The sequence below is a fragment of the Pleurodeles waltl genome, chromosome 10 (genome assembly GCF_031143425.1).
Source record: "Pleurodeles waltl isolate 20211129_DDA chromosome 10, aPleWal1.hap1.20221129, whole genome shotgun sequence".
Lineage (NCBI taxonomy): Eukaryota > Metazoa > Chordata > Amphibia > Caudata > Salamandridae > Pleurodeles > Pleurodeles waltl.
This window is the reverse complement of record NC_090449.1, coordinates 2,125,938-2,148,104: the sequence shown is the minus strand read 5'-3', so window position 1 is coordinate 2,148,104 and position 22,167 is coordinate 2,125,938. Positions and strand designations below refer to the sequence as shown.

Here is a 22,167-nt window from a genome sequence, read left to right as displayed (position 1 = left end):
GTTCCACCACATTCACATCTGTGCTAGACATTATGCTTCTAAAAGTTGGAATACTTTTTAAGAAACTAAAACTGGTTCTAGAATCTAATTCAAACTTTTACAAATTTTTAAACTCTAAAAGAAATGCTAAACAGGATCTAACACAAGGCCCTAGCAGGTCTTTTAAGAATTTAGAAAACTTTTCAAATTGCAAGAATCAATTTCTAATGACAATTTTGGAATTTGTCGTGTGATCAGGTATTGGCTGAGTAGTCCAGCAAATGCAAAGTCTTGTACCCCACCGCTGATCCACCAATGTAGGAAGTTGGCTCTGTATGTGCTATTTCAAAGTAAGGAATAGCATGCACAGAGTCCAAGGGTTCCCCTTAGAGGTAAAATAGTGGTAAAAATAGATAATACTAATGCTCTATTTTGTGGTAGTGTGGTCGAGCAGTAGGCTTATCCAAGGAGTAGTGTTAAGCATTTGTTGTACATACACAGACAATAAATGAGGTACACACATTCAGAGACAAATCCAGCCAATAGGTTTTTATATAGAAAAATATCTTTTCTTAGTTTATTTTAAGAACCACAGGTTCAAATTCTACATGTAATATCTCATTCGAAAGGTATTGCAGGTAAGTACTTTAGGAACTTCAAATCATCAAAATTGCATGTATACTTTTCAAGTTATTGACAAATAGCTGTTTTAAAAGTGGACACTTAGTGCAATTTTCACAGTTCCTAGGGGAGGTAAGTATTTGTTAGTTTTACCAGGTAAGTAAGACACTTACAGGGTTCAGTTCTTGGTCCAAGGTAGCCCACCGTTGGGGGTTCAGAGCAACCCCAAAGTCACCACACCAGCAGCTCAGGGCCGGTCAGGTGCAGAGTTCAAAGTGGTGCCCAAAACACATAGGCTAGAATGGAGAGAAGGGGGCGCCCTGGTTCCGGTCTGCTTGCAGGTAAGTACCCGCGTCTTCGGAGGGCAGACCAGGGGGGTTTTGTAGGGCACCGGGGGGGACACAAGTCCACACAGAAATTTCACCCTCAGCGGCGCGGGGGCGGCCGGGTGCAGTGTAGAAACAAGCGTCGGGTTCGCAATGTTAGTCTATGAGAGATCTCGGGATCTCTTCAGCGCTGCAGGCAGGCAAGGGGGGGGTTCCTCGGGGAAACCTCCACTTGGGCAAGGGAGAGGGACTCCTGGGGGTCACTTCTCCAGTGAAAGTCCGGTCCTTCAGGTCCTGGGGGCTGCGGGTGCAGGGTCTCTCCCAGGCGTCGGGACTTTAGGTTCAAAGAGTCGCGGTCAGGGGAAGCCTCGGGATTCCCTCTGCAGGCGGCGCTGTGGGGGCTCAGGGGGGACAGGTTTTGGTACTCACAGTATCAGAGTAGTCCTGGGGTCCCTCCTGAGGTGTTGGATCGCCACCAGCCGAGTCGGGGTCGCCGGGTGCAGTGTTGCAAGTCTCACGCTTCTTGCGGGGAGCTTGCAGGGTTCTTTAAAGCTGCTGGAAACAAAGTTGCAGCTTTTCTTGGAGCAGGTCCGCTGTCCTCGGGAGTTTCTTGTCTTTTCGAAGCAGGGGCAGTCCTCAGAGGATGTCGAGGTCGCTGGTCCCTTCGGAAGGCGTCGCTGGAGCAGGATCTTTGGAAGGCAGGAGACAGGCCGGTGAGTTTCTGGAGCCAAGGCAGTTGTCGTCTTCTGGTCTTCCGCTGCAGGGGTTTTCAGCTGGGCAGTCCTTCTTCTTGTTGCAGGAATCTAGTTTTCTAGGGTTCAGGGTAGCCCTTAAATACTAAATTTAAGGGCGTGTTTAGGTCTGGGGGGTTAGTAGCCAATGGCTACTAGCCCTGAGGGTGGGTACACCCTCTTTGTGCCTCCTCCCAAGGGGAGGGGGTCACAATCCTAACCCTATTGGGGGAATCCTCCATCTGCAAGATGGAGGATTTCTAAAAGTTAGAGTCACCTCAGCTCAGGACACCTTAGGGGCTGTCCTGACTGGCCAGTGACTCCTCCTTGTTATTCTCATTATTTTCTCCGGCCTTGCCGCCAAAAGTGGGGCCTGGCCGGAGGGGGCGGGCAACTCCACTAGCTGGAGTGTCCTGCTGGGTTGGCACAAAGGAGGTGAGCCTTTGAGGCTCACCGCCAGGTGTGACAATTCCTGCCTGGGAGAGGTGTTAGCATCTCCACCCAGTGCAGGCTTTGTTACTGGCCTCAGAGTGACAAAGGCACTCTCCCCATGGGGCCAGCAACATGTCTCGGTTTGTGGCAGGCTGCTAGAACTAGTCAGCCTACACAGATAGTCGGTTAAGTTTCAGGGGGCACCTCTAAGGTGCCCTCTGTGGTGTATTTTACAATAAAATGTACACTGGCATCAGTGTGCATTTATTGTGCTGAGAAGTTTGATACCAAACTTCCCAGTTTTCAGTGTAGCCATTATGGTGCTGTGGAGTTCGTGTTTGACAGACTCCCAGACCATATACTCTTATGGCTACCCTGCACTTACAATGTCTAAGGTTTTGTTTAGACACTGTAGGGGTACCATGCTCATGCACTGGTACCCTCACCTATGGTATAGTGCACCCTGCCTTAGGGCTGTAAGGCCTGCTAGAGGGGTGTCTTACCTATACTGCATAGGCAGTGAGAGGCTGGCATGGCACCCTGAGGGGAGTGCCATGTCGACTTACTCGTTTTGTCCTCACTAGCACACACAAGCTGGCAAGCAGTGTGTCTGTACTGAGTGAGAGGTCTCCAGGGTGGCATAAGACATGCTGCATCCCTTAGAGACCTTCCTTGGCATCAGGGCCCTTGGTACTAGAAGTACCAGTTACAAGGGACTTATCTGGATGCCAGGGTCTGCCAATTGTGGATACAAAAGTACAGGTTAGGGAAAGAACACTGGTGCTGGGGCCTGGTTAGCAGGCCTCAGCACACTTTCAATTGTAAACATAGCATCAGCAAAGGCAAAAAGTCAGGGGGCAACCATGCCAAGGAGGCATTTCCTTACACAGTGTCAGTGTCTTTTTTCAGTTTTTCGATTGCCGTGTCCACTTCTGGTCCGAACAGTTGTTTTTCGTTGAATGGCATATTGAGCACTGCCTGCTGTATCTCTGGTTTGAACCCTTCCCTGGCATCAGGGCCCTTGGTACCAGAGGTACCAGTTACAAGGGACTTACCTGGATGCCAGGGTGTGCCAATTGTGGAATCAAAAGTACAGGTTAGGGAAAGAACACTGGTGCTGGGGCCTGGTTAGCAGGCCTCAGCACACTTTCAAATCATAACTTGGCATCAGCAAAGGCAAAACGTCAGGGGGTAACCATGCCAAGGAGGCATTTCCTTACACCCACCACCTACACTGGCTCATGATCCTGCTTTATTTGTTTCTACTGCTTGCCTGTAGGAGCCTGGCCTGGTTTGTAGTGGGTACCTTGGGTACTTACACCAGGTCCAGTTATCCCTGGTTAGTGAATGTAGTAGTTTTCTAGCAGCTTAGGCTGATAGAGATAACTATAGCAGAGCAGCTTAGGCTGAACTAGGAGACATACAAAGCTCACGCAATACCACTTATAGTTACACAGTACTTATACACAAATAAAGACAATACTCAGCGTTACCAAAAATAAAGGTAGTTTATTTGGATGACACAAGGCCAAAAATATCTTAGAGGCAACACTCCTTCTGGAAGTATTATACATAATATATACACTAGACACCAAAATTAGGTAAGTAAATAGTCATAGGATAGTTCAAACAATAGAAAATACCTTAGAATGCAATTGGAAGAAATAGGCCTAGAGGCAACACAAACCATATACTAAGAAAGTGGAATGCGAATCACAAATTCCCCCATAGACAAGTGCAGTGTGTGCAGAATCGCTGGGAGAGTAAGAATACAGTAAAGGTAAGTTAATTACCCGACCCCAGAGCTCAGAAAAGCAGATGTAAAGTACTGCAAGTTTCCTTAGGACACACTACACCTCATGATTGGATTATTGCAGGAACCAACCAAGTCTGCAAAGAACAACTGCTGGATTCCTGGACCTAAAGACCTGCAAAGGAAGGGGACCAAGTCCAGAAGTCGAAACAAGTTCCAGGAAGGACCGGAGCCCCTGCCAACTCAGAAGAGGGTGCAAAAGAGTCCCCAGTTAGATGAAGACTGCAGAAATGCACCCTAGGAAGATGCCAGCGGGTTCCTGCGTGATGCAAAAGTCGTCCCATGGTGTGAAGATCGTTGCAGAAGTGACTTGGTGTTGGAAGGTGCCAACAAGCCTTGGCTACGACAAAAGCGTGTTTCACATCAAAATGGCGCTGGATGGACCCAGGAGGTACCTGGGGGCCTCAACTATGTTTGAGGAGGAAGAGGGGGCTCTAGGCACTTTAGAGAGCCCTCAGAATGCCAGACAGCACCTCCAGGAGTCGCAGGATCCGGGCACAAAGGAGGTGCAAAACGCGGTTGATTCAGCACAACAAAAGAAGGTCCCACGCTACCAGAGAACAACTCAGTGAGTTGAGCGTCGCAGGATGGAATGCTGGGGACCTAGGCCAGGCTGTGCACAAAGGAATTTTGCAGAGTGCACAGAGGTCTCAGGAGGTGAAGACGACGGCAGGACCTCAGGACAGTATGTCGATTATGTCCACCCTCTGTGTCCTTAGGAGCATGCTCGTCGCTGTGAGAGGAGTCCCAGGGTACCGGTGGTCGTCATGGAAGGCGCCTGCTTGGAGCAGGGGAGTGACTCCGTCACTCCACAAGAGATTTCTTCAGTCCTTCTGGTGCAGGATGAAGACAGAGTCCTCCGAGCATGCACACCGTGGGAAACTGTTGCAGTGGCTGACTTGGAGCTGAGGTTGCTGAAGAAAACTATCTCTTGTAGACACTTTGTTGCAGTTACAGCGTTTCTTGGAGCAGGCTGCGGTTGACCTGAGGTCAGAGGAGTCTGAAGTTGTTGCAGTGGATTCCTGAAGGAAACTTGGAAGCAGAATCTGAAGAGAACCCACAGGCCCTAAATAGCCCCGAGAGGGGGATTGGCTACCTTATCAGGTGTGGACCTATCAGGAGGGGTCTCTGACATCACTGCTGGCACTGGCCACTCAGAGCCCTCCAGAGTGACCCCACACCTTGCAAAGCAAGATGGCTGAAGTCTGGGACACACTGGAGGAGCTCTGGGCACCACCCCCTGGGGTGGTGATGGACAGGGGAGTGGTCACTCCCCTTTCCTTTGTCCAGTTTCCCGCCAGAGCAGGGGAGAAAGGGTCCCTGAACCAGTGTAGACTGGCTTATGCAAGGAGGGCACCATATGTGCCCTTCAAAGCATTTCCAGAGGCTGAGGGAGACTACCCCTCCCCAGCCTGCAACAGCTATTTCCAAAGGGAGAGGGTGTAACACCCTGCTCTCAGAGGAAATGCTTTGTTCTGCCTTCCTGGGACTGGGCTGCCCAGACCCCAGGAGGGCAGAAGCCTGTCTGTGAGGTGGCAGCAGCTGTAGCTGCAGTGCAAGCCTCAGAGAGCTGGTTTGGCAGTACTGGAGGTCCTTGGTGGAGCCCCCAGGATGCATGGAATTATCTCCCCAATACCAGATTTGGAATGGGGGACAGTTCCATGATCTTAGGCGTGTTACATGGCCATATTCGGAGTTACAATTGTGAAGCTACATATAGGTATTGACCTATATGTAGTGCATGCTTGTAATGGCATCCCCGCACTCAAAGTGTGGGCAAATGGCCCTGAACTATGTGGGGGCACCTTTGCTAGTGCAAGGGTGCCCTCACACTTAGTAACTTTGCACCTAACCTTCAGAAAGTGAAGGTTAGACATATAGTTGACTTATAACTTACTTAAGTGCAGTGAAAATGGCTGTGAAATAGTGTATGCACTATTTCACGCAGGCTGCAGTGGCAGGCCTGTGTAGGGGTTTATCTGAGCTCCCTATGGGTGGCAAAAGAAATGCTGCAGCCCACATGGATCTCCTGGAACCCCAATGCCCAGGGTACCTAGGTACCAAATACTAGGGACTTATAAGGGGGGAGGAGGGGGTGGGTGGGGGGGGCGCAAGTGTGTCAATTGAAATTGGTAAATGAAGTCACTTACCTACAGTGACAAATTTAAAAGCGGGGCAAACATAAGCACGGAGGTTCTGGTTAGCAGAGCCTCAGTGACACAGTTAGGCAGTACACAGGCATACACATCAGGCCACAAACTATGAGCCCTGGGGTCCCGACCAGCAGGATCCCAGTGAGACAGGCAAAAACACAACACACTGACATATAGGTAAAAATGGGGGGTAACATGCCAAGGAAGATGGTACTTTCCTACACTGGCTGAAAAGGGTGCTGCCTGTGAATGGGCTTGTACCTCTGTCTTGAAGTCCGATACCTTGAGCCAGGCATGTCTCCTTAGTGCTGTCCCCATGCGCATCTGCCTGCTGGCTGTATCTGCTACATCCATTGTGGATTTGAGGCAGGTATTGCCAATGTTTTTACCTTCCTGTATCACTGTCTTGGCACTGCTGCGGTATTCCTCTAGGAGGTGCTGCATTAGGCGTCTATCTCGCCCCACTGCTGGTGACCACAGCAGTTTCTGATAGCGCTGTAGTTAGCTGCTCTCCATTGGGTGGCTGCTCCCTCCATCTTCCTTGGTTTTCCTTTTCTGGCAGTGGTGTTGTGGATGTGGGGGCACGGCTCCTCTCCTTGCAGTCGAGATGAGGACTGAGTCTTCAGGAACATTTCCCTTTATAAATCTAGGGTCCTGCGTGGAATGCTTATATTTCTTTTCCACTCTAGGTGTTTCAGTCCTTGCTGTGGCCAGCTCACAGAAGGCTTCATTCCCTTGGTCAGGGATGGTAAAGAGCATGGGTAGACAGAGATTTCCTTTTTGTGAGGGCATCAATGTTTCAAGTAGGAAGCATGCTCGTCCTTCTCCTCTTGCTGCCCTCACAAGTGACAGCAGTCCCTTGATAAGGCTGCTGTAAAGGGATAGGTCATCAGGTGGCGATGGTCTCAAGGGATAGCATTCTACCCCCTCCTCTGGGAACTCAGTGTCAAGATCCTGCTGTGTCTCCTCAAACTGGTTCTGTTTGTTGAACCCTGTCATGTACTCGATCTCGAGTTTGTAAAACTCCTCCTGCTCCTCTTCATGCGGGTCTGGGGTTGCTGGGCCTCCACGCCTACCTGATCGTCCATGGCTTCTGTGGCTAGTGATGGTTTTGTAAGGAAGCAGAGTCAAACCTCCTTTCTTTCACTGGGGAGGCCATTTCGGCCTCGAGCCTTTTCTTTTTTTTGCACGAATTCGAGCGCTCTTTGTTCAGCGTTTGTCTCTTTTTCAGTTTACATGGCTTCCCCATCCCAGAATCCTTGTCCCTCTCTCTCGCTCCCCCTCAAGCAGATGGTTGCATTGAGTGTTTCAACGGGGTCTTGTACCCATCGGTATTCTTTGGTCAGTATCTGTGTGGCTCTGTTGTTGCAGACCTTTGGTTGACAAATGTTTAGACTCAGAGGCCGCCTTCGAGAACTTAGCGTCCGAGCCCTTCAGCGGTTTTGTTTCCTTGAAATGGCTTTTCTCTATATCCTTTGCCACCTTCTGTGATGCCTGCTTCTTTTCTGCATCAACTGTTAAATCTTTTGATGTCGGACTTCTCTCCTCAATCAGGTTCAGTCTACTCGACCTTCTCATGGTCGCTGACTAAGATGAGGTCTCTAAGCGATTCCTGTGTCTGAGTGGGCGCCATGGTGTACTGTTCTAGTCTCAGTTTATGTTGTGCTTTAAGAGACTATGGCACTAACTCTGTAGTTTTTCAGCTGAACTTAAAGTTTTGTTTCCATGACCCTCTTCTGCCGCTCTCCTCTTCATTCTCCTGCCATGTGGTTGGTACTGGCAGGAGCTCCCGTCGGAATCAAGAAGACTTCCTTTTCCCCAACATACAATCTTTCTCTTTCAACTTTTTTCTGCAAATTGTTGTCTTCTTGTCTTGCCTAAAAAATGTTTGGAACTCTTCAGCCGTGCTTCCAGGGTCAATGGTGGGAAAAAAGAATCCGACGATGGCTATTACGGACAGAAACTACCAGGGTGTCACCTGACTTCATAAAAGGGACGACGTACCACCAAATTGTGGTCAACGATAACAATAAATAAAAATAAATAAAAAATAAACCAGAAAAGCCAATAAACCACAAACGTTTCCAGACCCAAACAGTAGATGGGAGAAATAAGGCACAATTTTCAGCTGTAACGTTGATGAAACGCAAATAATGCCCGAGGCCAGCGGCAAAAAATGTGAGGAGCAGTCTGTCCTTGGGTGCTTCAGGGAAGGTATGACAAGTCACTTTGAACCCAAATCTCCTTCCTCTAAGAAGGAAAAATTGCAATCATCCAAGCAAAATATCAGGTGGCACAGTGACGACTACACGGTCTACGGCACTGTAAGGAAATGCCTCCTTGGCATGGTTACCCCCTGACTTTTTGCCGATGCCAAGTTATGATTGAAAGTGTGCTGGGACCCCGCTAACCAGGCCCCAGCACCAGTGTTCTTTCCCTAAACTGTACCTTTGCTTCCACAATTGGCACAGCCCTGGCACACAGTTAAGTCCCTTGTAAAAGGTACCCCTGGTACCAAGGGCCCTGATGCCAGGGAAGGTCTCTAAGGGCTGCAGCATGTCTTATGCCACCCTCGGGACCCTCACTCAGCACATGCACACTGCCTCACAGCTTCTGTGTGCTGGTGGGGAGAAAATGACAAAGTCGACATGGCACGCCCCTCAGAGCGCCATGCCCACCTCACACTGCCTGTGGCATAGGTAAGTCACCCCTCTAGCAGGCCTTACAGCCCTAAGGCAGGGTGCATTATACCACAGGTGAGGGCATATGTGCATGAGCACTATGCCCCTACAGTGTCTAAGTCTATTATTAGACATTGTAAGTGCAGTGTAGACATATTGTGAACCTGGGTTGGGAGTTTGTCAAACACAAACTCCACAGTTCCATAATGGCTACACTGAAATCTGGGAAGTTTGTTATCAAACTTCTTAGTACAATAAATGCACGCTGATGCCAGTGTGGAATTTATTGTAAAATGCACCCAGAGGGCATCTTAGAGGTGCCCCCTGAATACCAATCCTTCTAGTGTTAGGCTGACCAGTTTCTGCAGCCTGCCACACACCAGATGAGTTGCTGGCCACATAGGGAGAGTGCCTTTGTCACTCTATGGCCAGGAACAAAGCTTGTACTGGGGGAGGTGCTTCTCGCCTCCCCCTGCAGGAACGGTAACACCTGGCGGTGAGCCTCAAAGGCTCACCCCCTTTTACAGCGCCATGCGGCATCCCAGCTAGTGGAGATGCCCGCCCCTCGGACTACTGCCCCCACTTTTGGCGGCAAAGCTGCAGGGGATAATTAGAAAAACAAGGAGTCACCACCCACCAGTCAGGACAGCCCCTAAGGTGTACTGAGCTGAGGTGACCTCTGCCTTTAGAAATCCTCCAACGTGTAGGTGGAGGATTCCCCCAATAGGATTAGGGATGTGCCCCCCTCCCCACAGGGAGGACACACAGAGGGTGTAGCCACCCTCCAGGACAGTAGCCATTGGCTACTGCCCTCCCAGACCTAAAACACCCCTAAATTTAGTATTTAGGGGCACCCAAGAACCCAGGAAATCAGATTCCTGCAACCTAAACTAAGGAGGACTGCTGACCTGCAAGCCCTGCAGAGACTACGGAAGACGACAACTGCTTTGGCCCCAGCCCTACCAGCCTGTCTCCTGACTCGAAAAACTGCAACAGCGACGCATCCAACAGGGACCAGCGACCTCTGAAGCCTCAGGACTGCCCTGAACCTAAGGGCCGAGAAACTCCAGTGAGCAGCGGCTCTGCTCATGAAACAGCAACAATATTGCAACTTATCTGCAACTTTCAAAGACCTCACTCTTCCCCACCCTCTGCACCCGACGCCCCCGGCTCGAGATCCACAGAACCAACACCACAGGGAGGACTCCCAGGCGATTGCAACCTCGTGAGTAGCCCGAGACGACCCCCCCTGGACCCCCACAGCCACGCATGTAAAGATAATCCAGAGGCTCCCCCTGACCGCGACTGTCTGTAACAAGGGACCCGAAGCCTGGACCAAGAACTGCACCTGCAGCTCCCAGGACCAGAAGGAACCGAACCTCAGTGCAGGAGTGACCCCCAGGCGACCCTCACCCTAGCCCAGGTGGTGCCTAACCCCAAGAAGCCCCGCTGTGCCCTGCCTGCACCGCTAGAGTGACCCCGGGTGCCTCCATTGAATCCAATACAAAACCCGACACTTGCTTTGCACATTCCACCCGGCCGCCCCTGTGCCGCTGAAGGTGTGTTTTGTGTGCCTACTTGCGTCACCCCCCCAGTGCTCTACAAAACCCCCCTGGTCTGCCCCCCGGGGATGCAAGTACTTTCCTGCTGGCAGACTGGAACCGGAGCACCCCTGTTTTCCCTAGGCGCCTATGTATTTTGGGCACCTCTTTGACCTCTATACCTGTCCTGCCATGAGCTGCTGGTGTGATTGCCTTGAACTAACAGTGGGCTGCCTATGCCTAGGAACTGAGACTTGTAAGTGTCTTACTTACCTCACAATCTAACCAATACTTACCTCACCCAGGAACTGTTGTTTATTGCACTAAGTGTCTACTTTTAAAATAGCTTAGTGACATTTTAACAAACTGTATGTTATTGCTCCAATTCAAAGTTCCTTACTTACCTATGTGGAGTACCTTGCATTTTATGTATTTACTTCAAATCTTGAACTTGTTGTTCTAAAAATAAATTAACAAAATATATTTTTCTATATAAAAACTATTGGCATGGAGTTAAGTCTTTAAGTGTGTGTTCCTCATTTATTGCCTGTGTGTGTACAACAAATGCTTAACACTACCCTCTGGTAAGCCTACTGCTCGACCACAGTACCACAAAATAGAGCATTAGAATTATCTAAGTTTGCCACTATCAACCTCTAAGGGGAACCCTTGGACTCTGTGCACACCATCTCTCACTTTGAGAGAGTATATACAGAGCCAACTCCCTACAGGCACTCATACAACAAAATAAATATTTGAAGAAAGCGGTTTCCATTCTTTCCATCAGCCACGCAATAACAGTAGAGTGAAGGGATTATGAGCATGTTCACAAGCCCGGAAGGAAAGAAGTCCTCCAATACAACATGGCCAACTTCATTTATTAGGCAACTTTAATCTCCTGAACATATTTTACAGCAGCCCTTCAAAGTCTTCATCTACAGATAATGCCACAGTTGGGCACTCTGGCATAATAACAACGCTAACTGTTCTGCTGTCATGAATAAACGTAGTTTTAGTTTTCAAGCACTACCTGTAACCTCCATTTCAGTCAGACTGCAAGTTGTATCAATACTGCAATACCACACACACTGAAGGGGCAACCTTGTAAACTCCACCTCCAAAAACACCAGCTGCTTAAGCTGTTTGGTATGTGCTATCAATAATCATGGTAGGACATGGGTCAATCTCGGGGTCCTGTACAGGCAGCACCCACTGATCTGTGCTGCCCGAGCTGGTGGCAGATGCCAATCCATGCGGACTGAGAGGCGCCGACCCTTACCTTCACGTCAGATATCTGGCGGATGGCACAAGGAAGGGCGCTCATCTTCTCCAAGAACACGCGCAGCTCTTCCACAGTCAGCTTGGCTGGCCGCATCCTGCAGCAAGGGATGGAGACGGAATACAGGACAGGCAGGGTGGAGGCCCAGAAGCAATGAGAGGAAGGAGAAAGTAATCGAAGGAATAACGGGGAAACAAGAGGGCAGGAATATCGAAAGGGAAAGACAACAAGATGAACCAAAAGTTAAGAACCAGAAGAGTAAGATTGAGGTCAAGAGCAGAATGGCGAGCAAAGTGAAAGAAGCATCGCAGAGAGGAAGGCAAAAGGAGGAGGAAAAAAAAAAAAAGAGGAAAAGGGGAAATATAGGAGTGAAAGGGCAAGAAGAGGCAATCAGAAACAAAGTGACAACTCATTACTACAAGGACTGCACGCTTCGGAAGGACAGAGGCTGCAAGTAAGAACGAGTTCATACTTTCAATCCAGGCTACCCATCATGGTCATCTCCAATAATAACCTTCATACACACTGAGTACCTTTAACTGCTCGCAAGATCACAGAACTCCATCACAAGGAGAAACGTCCGGGCCCATATTCTAACCGGTCCTCACAGAGAACCTTGTTCCTTCCTGGGGACGCTCCTTCCAACCCTACAGATCTCCCCACCATTACGTCCTACCCATAGAAGGTAGTGCCCCAGAGCCCCTCATTCATATTATATACATCCCATACACGGCCACTTTACCCGTTCCCTCCACTTGTTGAGCCCACAATCACAATGCTCACAAGTGCCACTGGGTTTCATTGAAGCTCACAGAAGTATTCCCACCTACCGGGCCGGCTTCTTGCTGCAGACAATCCCAATTGCATCTGATACACAACGCTCGACCTCTTCGATCACAGATTTCAACTGCTGCAGCATGCCGGTTTCAGGAAACTTCTTCTCCAATGCCTCAGCGTGTAATGCACGCAGCTCTTCCAGTGCTGAAAACAGAGGCTAGTCATTACCATGGGTGCAAACTTACAGCGAACAAGGGGAAACTAGTAAATAGGTCACAGACTCAGACCAGACAAAAAAGGAAAGGAAGAGATGCCACATAAGGTCTGGACACAGAGGTCAAGAAGCTTCCACAGTAGAGAAGGAACTCTTGAGTCTAAACTTCACAGCGCCAAGCTATGTCAAGAACTGAATACACATGCAGAACAGGAGCCTTCAACTTTTAAAGGCACTCTCCAGAAAGACCGGGACTAGCAGTGGAGCAGTAACCACGAACAGTAAAATAGATATACTAGGACAGAAGCAATGAACTGTGCTGGGAGAAAGTGGTACTAGAAAAGGTGGCAGAGGGCAAGAGACGGGACGGGGGTTGGAGTCTCACTTCTCTTGTTTTCATCCTCCACTTCCAGGGCGACCCGCGTTTTATTGGCCCAGGTGTCGAAAGATTCAGCCCGCACCTTCAACTTGTGCAACATGGCAGGAAGCTCATCCAGAGTGTAGCGGTACCTGGCAGGGAGAGAGCCTTGGTAAGAACAGTATACACAGCCACTGTGAGAAGCTTCAGGTTTGCAAGTGGCCAAATGCTACAACAGGCTGGGCAGCAACATTCATCATTCTTCACACAGATGTACCCCCAAGTCAAACAAGTGAGCGCGTATGTCAGGTACTAACACCTCATACTTGCCGCCATGGTTCTCTCTGCCAAAAGGCAGCAGTAAAAGTTGGTACTTCCAACACCAGCGGTGCCCAGCATGGGATGCTCACCAGATTCAAATTCTTCGGCATCTTCCTAGTAGTTGGGACAATATGGAACACAATAGCAGCCGTGTTTTACAAGTATTGCACAAGAAGCCTCCACAGCACCAGGCCTGTCACTGAGAAGAAGGCACTGAGTGCTGGACGACTGAAGGGACTTCACCAAGACACACTTTTTCTGCTCTATACGGATCACCACCAACTTTACCTGCCCTACAATTGCCACACGCCTTATGACTGGATTTCACGTGTTTTGGGATTCTTTAATATTTGACGCACAACGTGCTGCGTCTCGTCAGTAAGCTTTGTTCACATATTTCCATGTAGTAGTTTTGAGTGGGAATGCACCAGCTGCGTCTGCGGGCACCTGCAACCTGTTCACTTCAGCAAACCCATGAAGTATAGCTGGTCAATTTGCTGCACTTTGTTTACACACAATAAGCAAACACTTATGATCTTTCCTAAAAGAAATATCACCTGTAAGCAACACAATCACGCTACATAGCTGTGTCTCACACAACACCACAGGACAGGTGGACAAGTTCTCTTTGGTAGTGCTCTTTCTGGTAGAGACTACCTAGCTGTATACTCCCCAGCTTCTGAATATTTACTGACTGGACACAGGAACATTTGAGCAGTCCCTCTGTGCACCACTAGGTTGCGGTTCACACACCGCAACACCACGATTCTGCTCCGGAAATGACTGCTGGGCTTATGAAGGCACAACTTCTGTAGGCGGAGGTCAGCTGCTTTCAACACGGTCCACGCCTAGAGACACAGAATCCCAAAAAGCTAAATGGCATGACTAGTGTGCAGACTCCTAGACCTGGGACCTTATTAACAGACTAAATCAGAGCTGGTAGGGTGAGAGGGTAGGAGAGGCATCTGCAGGTACAAAGTCTCTAAACCAGAAAAAGTGTTACCAAAGGTAAGTAACTTCTTCTGACAAAGACGTAAAGCTGAAGATTCCTCACCTTTGGAATAGATAGCTTCGCAGTACCTGTTTACAGCTGGGCCTGTGTATGGATTGAAACCAGAATGTCCTGCAGGACTTTGCAGGTAAAATTCCCTTTCTTGGGGACCCGGCTGTCCAGATAATACTTTTTCATCAATGTATGGAGGGAGAGCCATGTAACCAAACGGCAGATGTCTAGGACAGGGATCTGCGTGTTAATGCAGTGGTAGCAACATTAGCCCAGGTAAAGTGAGCGTACACTTCTTCTGGAGGTGACTTTTTAGCCAATGCGTACCACATCTTAATGGTTCCCAGTACAGGAATCTGAAGTCCTGGTGTCGGGGGACCCCCAAATACTGAATTTAGGGGCATTTACGAGGTGTAGGGTCAATGGGATATCTACTCTGGGGGTGATTACACCCCCTAGGTGACTACTTCCTGAGGCGAGTGGGCATTTTTCTGAGACAGAATTTCTAGTTCCACTCAAAACAAGATGGTAGAGCCCTTCCTTGAGTGCTCCCTTCAGGGAGCCCACCTTAGGGGGGTGACTAGACTAAAAGTGAGGCAGGCCTTTTGAATAACTAATTTCCGGTCTGCTCTGGTGCCAAATAGGCCTCAGGGAAGGGGGTGGCGTTACCCAGGTCTGGGGGAAAGCCAGGGTCGCATATTGAAGAGGTCAGGAGCATTGAAGCCTCTGGCATGCAGATTCCCTAGCCATTCTGCTGGAGGTGATAATCGCACCATCCTCCTGAGCAGGCATTGTTTCTGGTCTCAAAGAGTGAGGGCTAACACCTGCAGGGAGTCAGAAACCGGTCTGTGGTGCCAGGCTGGTCTATACCAGTCACCCAACTCACTAAGGGACTAGGAGGTTTCAGAGTGCACCTCTAAGGTGTCCTCTGGGTGCCTGCCATAATAAATCCAATACTGGCACCAGTACGGATTTATTAATGGGAGGCATTTGATACCGAATCACAGTATTTTCAGTGCAGCATCACGTAGCTGGGTAACTCTTAATGACAAGTGCCCAGTACATGTCCTCAACATGGCTAATCACTTGCAATATCTAGCAATGGGACTAGACATCACAGGGCCTACCTGCTCATGCAGGTGTGCTGTCAGGTATACTGTAATGCACCCTGCCTTAGGTCTCCAAGGCCTGCATAGGGATAACTTACATGTATTACATTGAGCGGTCATGTGCAATGTTGTGTTTTCTAAAGGGTTTGCACCATTTCACACATTCTGAGATGGCAGTCTGCATGCAATTTGGGTGTAGGTCCCTTAGGGGGGAATAATACATGCTGCAGTCCTTAGAAAATCTCTTTAGTACCCATGTCCTGGATACCTGGGGTACATTTATCAGAGACTTACATGACTGCTAAAGTCCTGTGCCAACTGGGTTTCAATTGAGCATTTACCTTGTTTTAGGGAAAGCGGTCTGGCACTGGGCCTGGCTAGCGAGACCCAGTGCAACTTCCGTCGACTAAGGCAAAATGTAGGGGTGACCATGTCAAAAAGTGGACTTTTCTAAATCCCAGAACACCCCTCTGTCTGCCCCCCGCCCCAACCCCCACCTAAGCAAGGTCATGAGACTAAGCTTTCCCAAGAGAGTTTATTATCTAAGTGGAAGAAAGTGCATTGGCATGGTCATCCCCAGGCCTCTTTTCCAATGTGAAGACCATTCCCTTCCCTGTAGGGAGATGGACCACCTTAACAGTTTGGGCTTTTCACTTGCATTAGCCATCCGAGAGGTCTGTGGTCAGTTTGAACTGTGAAGTGAGTACCAAACACGTATGGTCGTAACTTCTTCAGGGACCAAACCACAGTGAAGGCCTCCCTCTCTATGTCACTCCAACGCTGCCCTCTAGGAGGGTAACCTTCTGCTAATGAAAGCAGCAGGTTGGTCAAGGCCATCATTGATTTGGGACAGAACCGCTCCTCTCCCATGTTAAGAAGCATCTGTCTGCATTATGAACTGCTTGGTGTAATCCGGAGCTTTAAGAGCAAGTGCTGGGCACATTTCTTCCTTCCGAGTGTCAAAGGCCTTTTGACAGCTCACTGTCCAGTTTACTTTATTAGGTTAGTTCTTGGGGGTCAGTTCTGTGAGGGCTGCCACAATAGTACCATACCCCTTCACAAACCTCCTGTAACACCTAGTCAAGCCAAAGTACGCCCTGACTGGGGTCTGGGTGGCTGGAGCCTCCCAGTCCAGAATAGTCGGGATCTTGGTGGTCTCTACCTACAAGGTGACCCAGGTGTACAAATAAGCCCTGCCCTATCTGGTACTTGTTGGCCTCGATAGTGAGGCCTGTACTTTGCAGAGCCTCAAGGACCATCCCAAGGCAGATCAGGTGATTCAGTCAGGTGGAGCTATAGACAGCAAGATCATCAAGATAGGATGCACCAAGACTCCAGCTCAGCCAGGATTTTGTTTACCAGCCTCTGGAAAGTAGCAGGGGCATTCTTCCGTTCAAATGCCATTACAGTAAACTGGTAATGTCCATCTGGGCATCGAGAATGCTGATTTTGGTTTAGCTTCTGGGGTGAAACAAATCTGTGAGTACCCTGATGTTAAATCAAAAGTACTGCAAACTTTCGCTGCACCCAGCCGGTCTATCAGTTCATTCGCTCTTGGGATAGGGAACGCATCGGTCTTTGTGATTGTATTGAGACCTCTATAGTGCACACAAAACCTCAGCTCCGGTTTACCGCCTTTGGAATGAGGTTTTGGGGCTACGATCACTGGGCTGGTCCAGGGACTCTCAGGGCTCACTCATCCCCAACTCCAGCATCTTGCAGACTTCCGCTCCGATCCTTTACTTGATGTGATCAGACTGCCTGTAAACTGGATTTTTGACAGGTATGCTGTCCCCCAGTATCCACTTCATGAGCACACCAGGTGCTCACAGAAAAGAGCTCAGGATGTGGTCTCAGGACTTCCCTGCAGTCAGTTTGCTGCTGGGCAGTTAGGGTGTGCCTCAACAGCATCATCTTTAGGGTTGCTAGAGAGGCTCACTCTCATCCTGATCCTCATCCGTGACCATCAGCCCTGTCATGAAAAGTCTTAGGCAGTTTACATGGGTGACCCGGTGGGGGCTCCTGCAAGTGCCTAAGCCTCCAAGGTAGGCAACCTCCCCTTTTCTTTCCAGGATAGGGTACGGGGTCATCATTTGTCCTGGAGTGCCCTAGGTGTCTCAGGCTCCAAAACCCATACTTTCTGCCCCAGCTGAAACTCACAGGGCAGCCTTTTGGTCACACCAGTGCTTCTGGAGCTTTTCCATGTACTCTGCCATCCTGGAACGAAGGCCAAGGACATACTGCACAGTGTTAAGTTTGGGCTCCTTGAGAGGCTTCTCCCAGCCTTCCCTTACTAGCCTCTGTGGTCCCCTAACAGGATGGCTAAAGAGAAGCTCACAAGGACTAAAACTCATTCCTTTCTGTGGCACTTCTCTGTAGGCGAAAAGCAAGCATGACAAAATGACATCCCATCTCATTTTGAGTTTTTCAGGGACTCCCATGATCATACCTTTCACGGTCTTGTTGAATCTCTCAACCAGACCCTTGTTTTGTGGGTGAAATGGGGTACTGAACTTGTAAGTCACAAAGCATTCATTCTACATTACATTTAGGTAAGCATGCGTGAACCTACTACCTCTGCCTGAAGTCATGTCCTTATAGAAACCCCCTTGAGTCAAAATACATGAGGTCTCTAGCAGGAGCAGCGATGGGCCTCAGGGGAATATCCTCAGACTTCAGCTCTCACTGTACAGCTTGCAGACTACTGGCGTAGCTGACTAGCAGGACGCGCATAGTGCCAACAGCTTCAGCGCTATCCTCACTGGGATACAGGACCGAGGGTGTAGGAAGTTGGCTCTGTATGTACCATTTCAAAGTAAGAAATAGCATGCACAGAATCCAAGGGTTCCCCTTAGAGGTAAGATTGTGGCAAAAAGATAATTCTAATGCTCTATTTTGTGGTAGTGTGGTCGAGCAGTAGGCTTATCAGAGGGTAGTATTAAGCATTTGTTGTACACACACAGGCAATAAATGGGGAACACAAACAATTCCAGGCCAATAGGTTTTTATATAGAAAAATATATTTTCTTAGTTTATTTTAAGAACCACAGGTTCAAGATTTACAAGTAATACTTCAAATGAAAGATATTTCACTTTTAATTAGCAAAATAGCATATACAGTTTTCACACAAATGGCAATAAGCTATTTTAAAACTGGACACAGTGCAATTTTCAACAGTTCCTGGGGGAGGTAAGTGTTTGTTACTTTTGCAGGTAAGTAAATCACCTACTGGGTTCAAAGTTGGGTCCAAGGTAGCCCACCGTTGGGGGCTCAGGGCAACCCCAAAGTTACCACACCAGCAGCTCAGGGCCAGTCAGGTGCAGAGGTCAAAGTGATGCCCAAAACACATAGGCTTCAATGGAGAAGGGTGTGCCCCGGTTCCAGTCTGCCAGCAGGTAAGTACCCGCGTCTTCGGAGGGCAGACCAGGGGGGTTTTGTAGGGCACAGGGGGGGGGGGGGGGACAAGTCAGCACAAAACGTACACCCTCAGCGGCATGGGGGCGGCCGGGTGCAGAGTGCAAACAGGCGTCGGGTTTGCAATAGGTTTCAATGGGAGACCGAGGGGTCTCTTCAGCGAAGCAGGAAGTCAAAGGGGGAGGGGGCTCCTCGGGGTAGCCACCACCTGGGCAAGGGAGAGGGCCACCTGGGGGGGGTCGCTTCTGCACTGGAGGTCAGATCCTTCAGGTCCTGGGGGCTGCGGGTGCAGTGACGTTACCAGGCATCTGGTTCTTTGAAGCAGGCAGTCGCGGTCAGGGGGGGAGCCTCTGGATTCCCTATGCAGGCGTCTCTGGGGGGGTGCAGGGGGGGGGGGGGGGGTCAACTCAAGCTACTAACAGGGTCGTAGTCGCCAGGGAGTCCTCCCTGTAGTGTTGTTTCTCCGCAGGTCAAGCCGGGGGCGTTGGGTGCAGAGTGCAAAGTCTCACGCCTCCGGCGGTAAACGTTTGGTCTTTAAAAGTTGCTTATTTGTTGCAAAGCTGTTTCTTCTTTGGAGCAGAGCCGCTGTCCTCTGGAGTTCTTGGTCCTTTTAGATGCAGGGTAGTCCTCTGAGGCTTCAGAGGTCGCTGAACCCTGTGGAACGCGCCGCTGTTGCAGTTTTTTCTTGAAGTGGGGAGACAGGCCGGTAGAGCTGAGGCCAAAGCAGTTGGGGGGGTCTCCGTCTTCTCTGCAGGGCTTTCAGGTCAGCAGTACTTCGTCTTAGGTTGCAGGAATCTATCTTGCTAGGTTCTGGGAGCCCCTAAATACTCAATTTGGGGAGGGGGGGTGTTTAGGTCTGGGGGGTTAGTAGCCAATGGCTACTAGCCCGGAGGGTGGCTACACCCTCTTTGTGCCTCCTCCCTGAGGGGAGGGGGGCACATCCCTAATCCTATTGGGGGAATCCTCCATCCCCAAGATGGAGGATTTCTAAAAGTCAGAGTCACCTCAGCTCAGGACACCTTAGGGGTTGTCCTGACTGGCCAGTGACCACTCCTTGTTTGTCTCATTATCTCCTCCGGCCTTGCCGCCAAAAGTGGGGCCGTGGCCGGAGGGGGCGGGCAACTCCACTAGCTGGAGTGCCCTGGGGTGCTGTAACAAAGGGGGTGAGCCTTTGAGGCTCACCGCCAGGTGTTACAGTTCCTGCAGGGGGAGGTGTGAAGCACTTCCACCCAGTACAGGCTTTGTTACTAGCCACAGAGTGACAAAGGCACTCTCCCCATGTGGCCAGGAACATGTCTGGTGTGTGGCAGGCTGCTAAAACTAGTCAGCCTACACAGATAGTCGGTTAAGGTTTCAGGGGGCACCTCTAAGATGCTGTAGGAAGTTGGCTCTGTATGTGCTATTTCAAAGTAAGGAATAGCATGCACAGAGTCCAAGGGTTCCCCTTAGAGGTAAAATAGTGGTAAAAATAGATAATACTAATGCTCTATTTTGTGGTAGTGTGGTCGAGCAGTAGGCTTATCCAAGGAGTAGTGTTAAGCATTTGTTGTACATACACAAGACAATAAATGAGGTACACACACTCAGAGACAAATCCAGCCAATAGGTTTTTATATAGAAAAATATCTTTTCTTAGTTTATTTTAAGAACCACAGGTTCAAATTCTACATGTAATATCTCATTCGAAAGGTATTGCAGGTAAGTACTTTAGGAACTTCAAATCATCAAAATTGCATGTATACTTTTCAAGTTATTCACAAATAGCTGTTTTGAAAGTGGACACTTAGTGCAATTTTCACAGTTCCTAGGGGAGGTAAGTATTTGTTAGGTTAACCAGGTAAGTAAGACACTTACAGGGCTTAGTTCTTGGTCCAAGGTAGCCCACCGTTGGGGGTTCAGAGCAACCCCAAAGTCACCACACCAGCAGCTCAGGGCCGGTCAGGTGCAGAGTTCAAAGTGGTGCCCAAAACGCATAGGCTAGAATGGAGAGAAGGGGGTGCCCCGGTTCCGGTCTGCTTGCAGGTAAGTACCCGCGTCTCCGAAGGCAGACCAGGGGGGTTTTGTAGGGCACCGGGGGGGGACACAAGCCCACACAGAAATTTCACCCTCAGCAGCGCGGGGGCGGCCGGGTGCAGTGTAGAAACAAGCGTCGGGTTTGTAATGGAAGTCAATGGGAGATCTAGGGATCTCTTCAGCGCTGCAGGCAGGCAAGGGGGGGGTTCCTCGGGGAAACCTCCACTTGATCAAGGGAGAGGGACTCCTGGGGGTCACTCCTCCAGTGAAAGTCCGGTCCTTCAGGTCCTGGGGGCTGCGGGTGCAGGGTCTCTCCCAGGTGTCGGGACTTAGGATTCAAAGAGTCGCGGTCAGGGGAAGCCTCAGGATTCCCTCTGCAGGCGGCGCTGTGGGGGCTCAGGGGGGACAGGTTTTTGTACTCACAGTCTTAGAGTAGTCCTGGGGTCCCTCCTGAGGTGTTGGATCGCCACCAGCCGAGTCGGGGTCGCCGGGTGCAGTGTTGCAAGTCTCACGCTTCTTGCGGGGAGCTTGCAGGGTTCTTTAAAGCTGCTGGAAACAGAGTTGAAGCTTTTCTTGGAGCAGGTCCGCTGTCCTCGGGAGTTTCTTGTCTTTTCGAAGCAGGGGCAGTCCTCAGAGGATGTCGAGGTCGATGGTCCCTTTGGAAGGCGTCGCTGGAGCAGGATCTTTGGAAGGCAGGAGACAGGCCGGTGAGTTTCTGGAGCCAAGGCAGTTGTCGTCTTCTGGTCTTCCTCTGCAGGGGTTTTCAGCTAGGCAGTCCTTCTTGTAGTTGCAGGAATCTAATTTTCTAGGGTTCAGGGTAGCCCTTAAATACTAAATTTAAGGGCGTGTTTAGGTCTGGGGGGGTTAGTAGCCAATGGCTACTAGCCCTGAGGGTGGGTACACCCTCTTTGTGCCTCCTCCCAAGGGGAGGGGGTCACAATCCTAACCCTATTGGGGGAATCCTCCATCTGCAAGATGGAGGATTTCTAAAAGTCAGAGTCACCTCAGCTCAGGACACCTTAGGGGCTGTCCTGACTGGCCAGTGACTCCTCCTTGTTGCTTTCTTTGTTCCCTCCAGCCTTGCCGCCAAAAGTGGGGGCCGTGGCCGGAGGGGGCGGGCAACTCCACTAAGCTGGAGTGCCCTGCTGGGCTGTGACAAAGGGGTGAGCCTTTGAGGCTCACCGCCAGGTGTCACAGCTCCTGCCTGGGGGAGGTGTTAGCATCTCCACCCAGTGCAGGCTTTGTTACTGGCCTCAGAGTGACAAAGGCACTCTCCCCATGGGGCCAGCAACATGTCTCTGGTGTGGCAGGCTGCTGGAACTAGTCAGCCTACACAGACAGTCGGTTAAGTTTCAGGGGGCACCTCTAAGGTGCCCTCTGGGGTGTATTTTGCAATAAAAT

At 49.9% G+C, this 22,167-nt stretch overlaps 1 protein-coding gene across 4 annotated transcripts in view; it reads right to left on the bottom strand.

The window, feature by feature from the left end:
• The window catches only part of KDM5C (lysine demethylase 5C), a 457,813-nt gene that overhangs the window by 166,446 nt on the left and 269,200 nt on the right, over positions 1-22,167 (bottom strand). For all 4 annotated transcript variants that reach the window (XM_069209299.1, XM_069209300.1, XM_069209301.1 and 1 more), the window contains 3 exons: positions 12,933-13,057; positions 12,387-12,537; positions 11,557-11,653 (listed from right to left, as the gene is read on the bottom strand). In XM_069209299.1, coding sequence (XP_069065400.1) covers positions 11,557-11,653; positions 12,387-12,537; positions 12,933-13,057 — 373 coding nt within the window. The remainder of the gene's footprint in view (positions 1-11,556; positions 11,654-12,386; positions 12,538-12,932; positions 13,058-22,167) is intronic.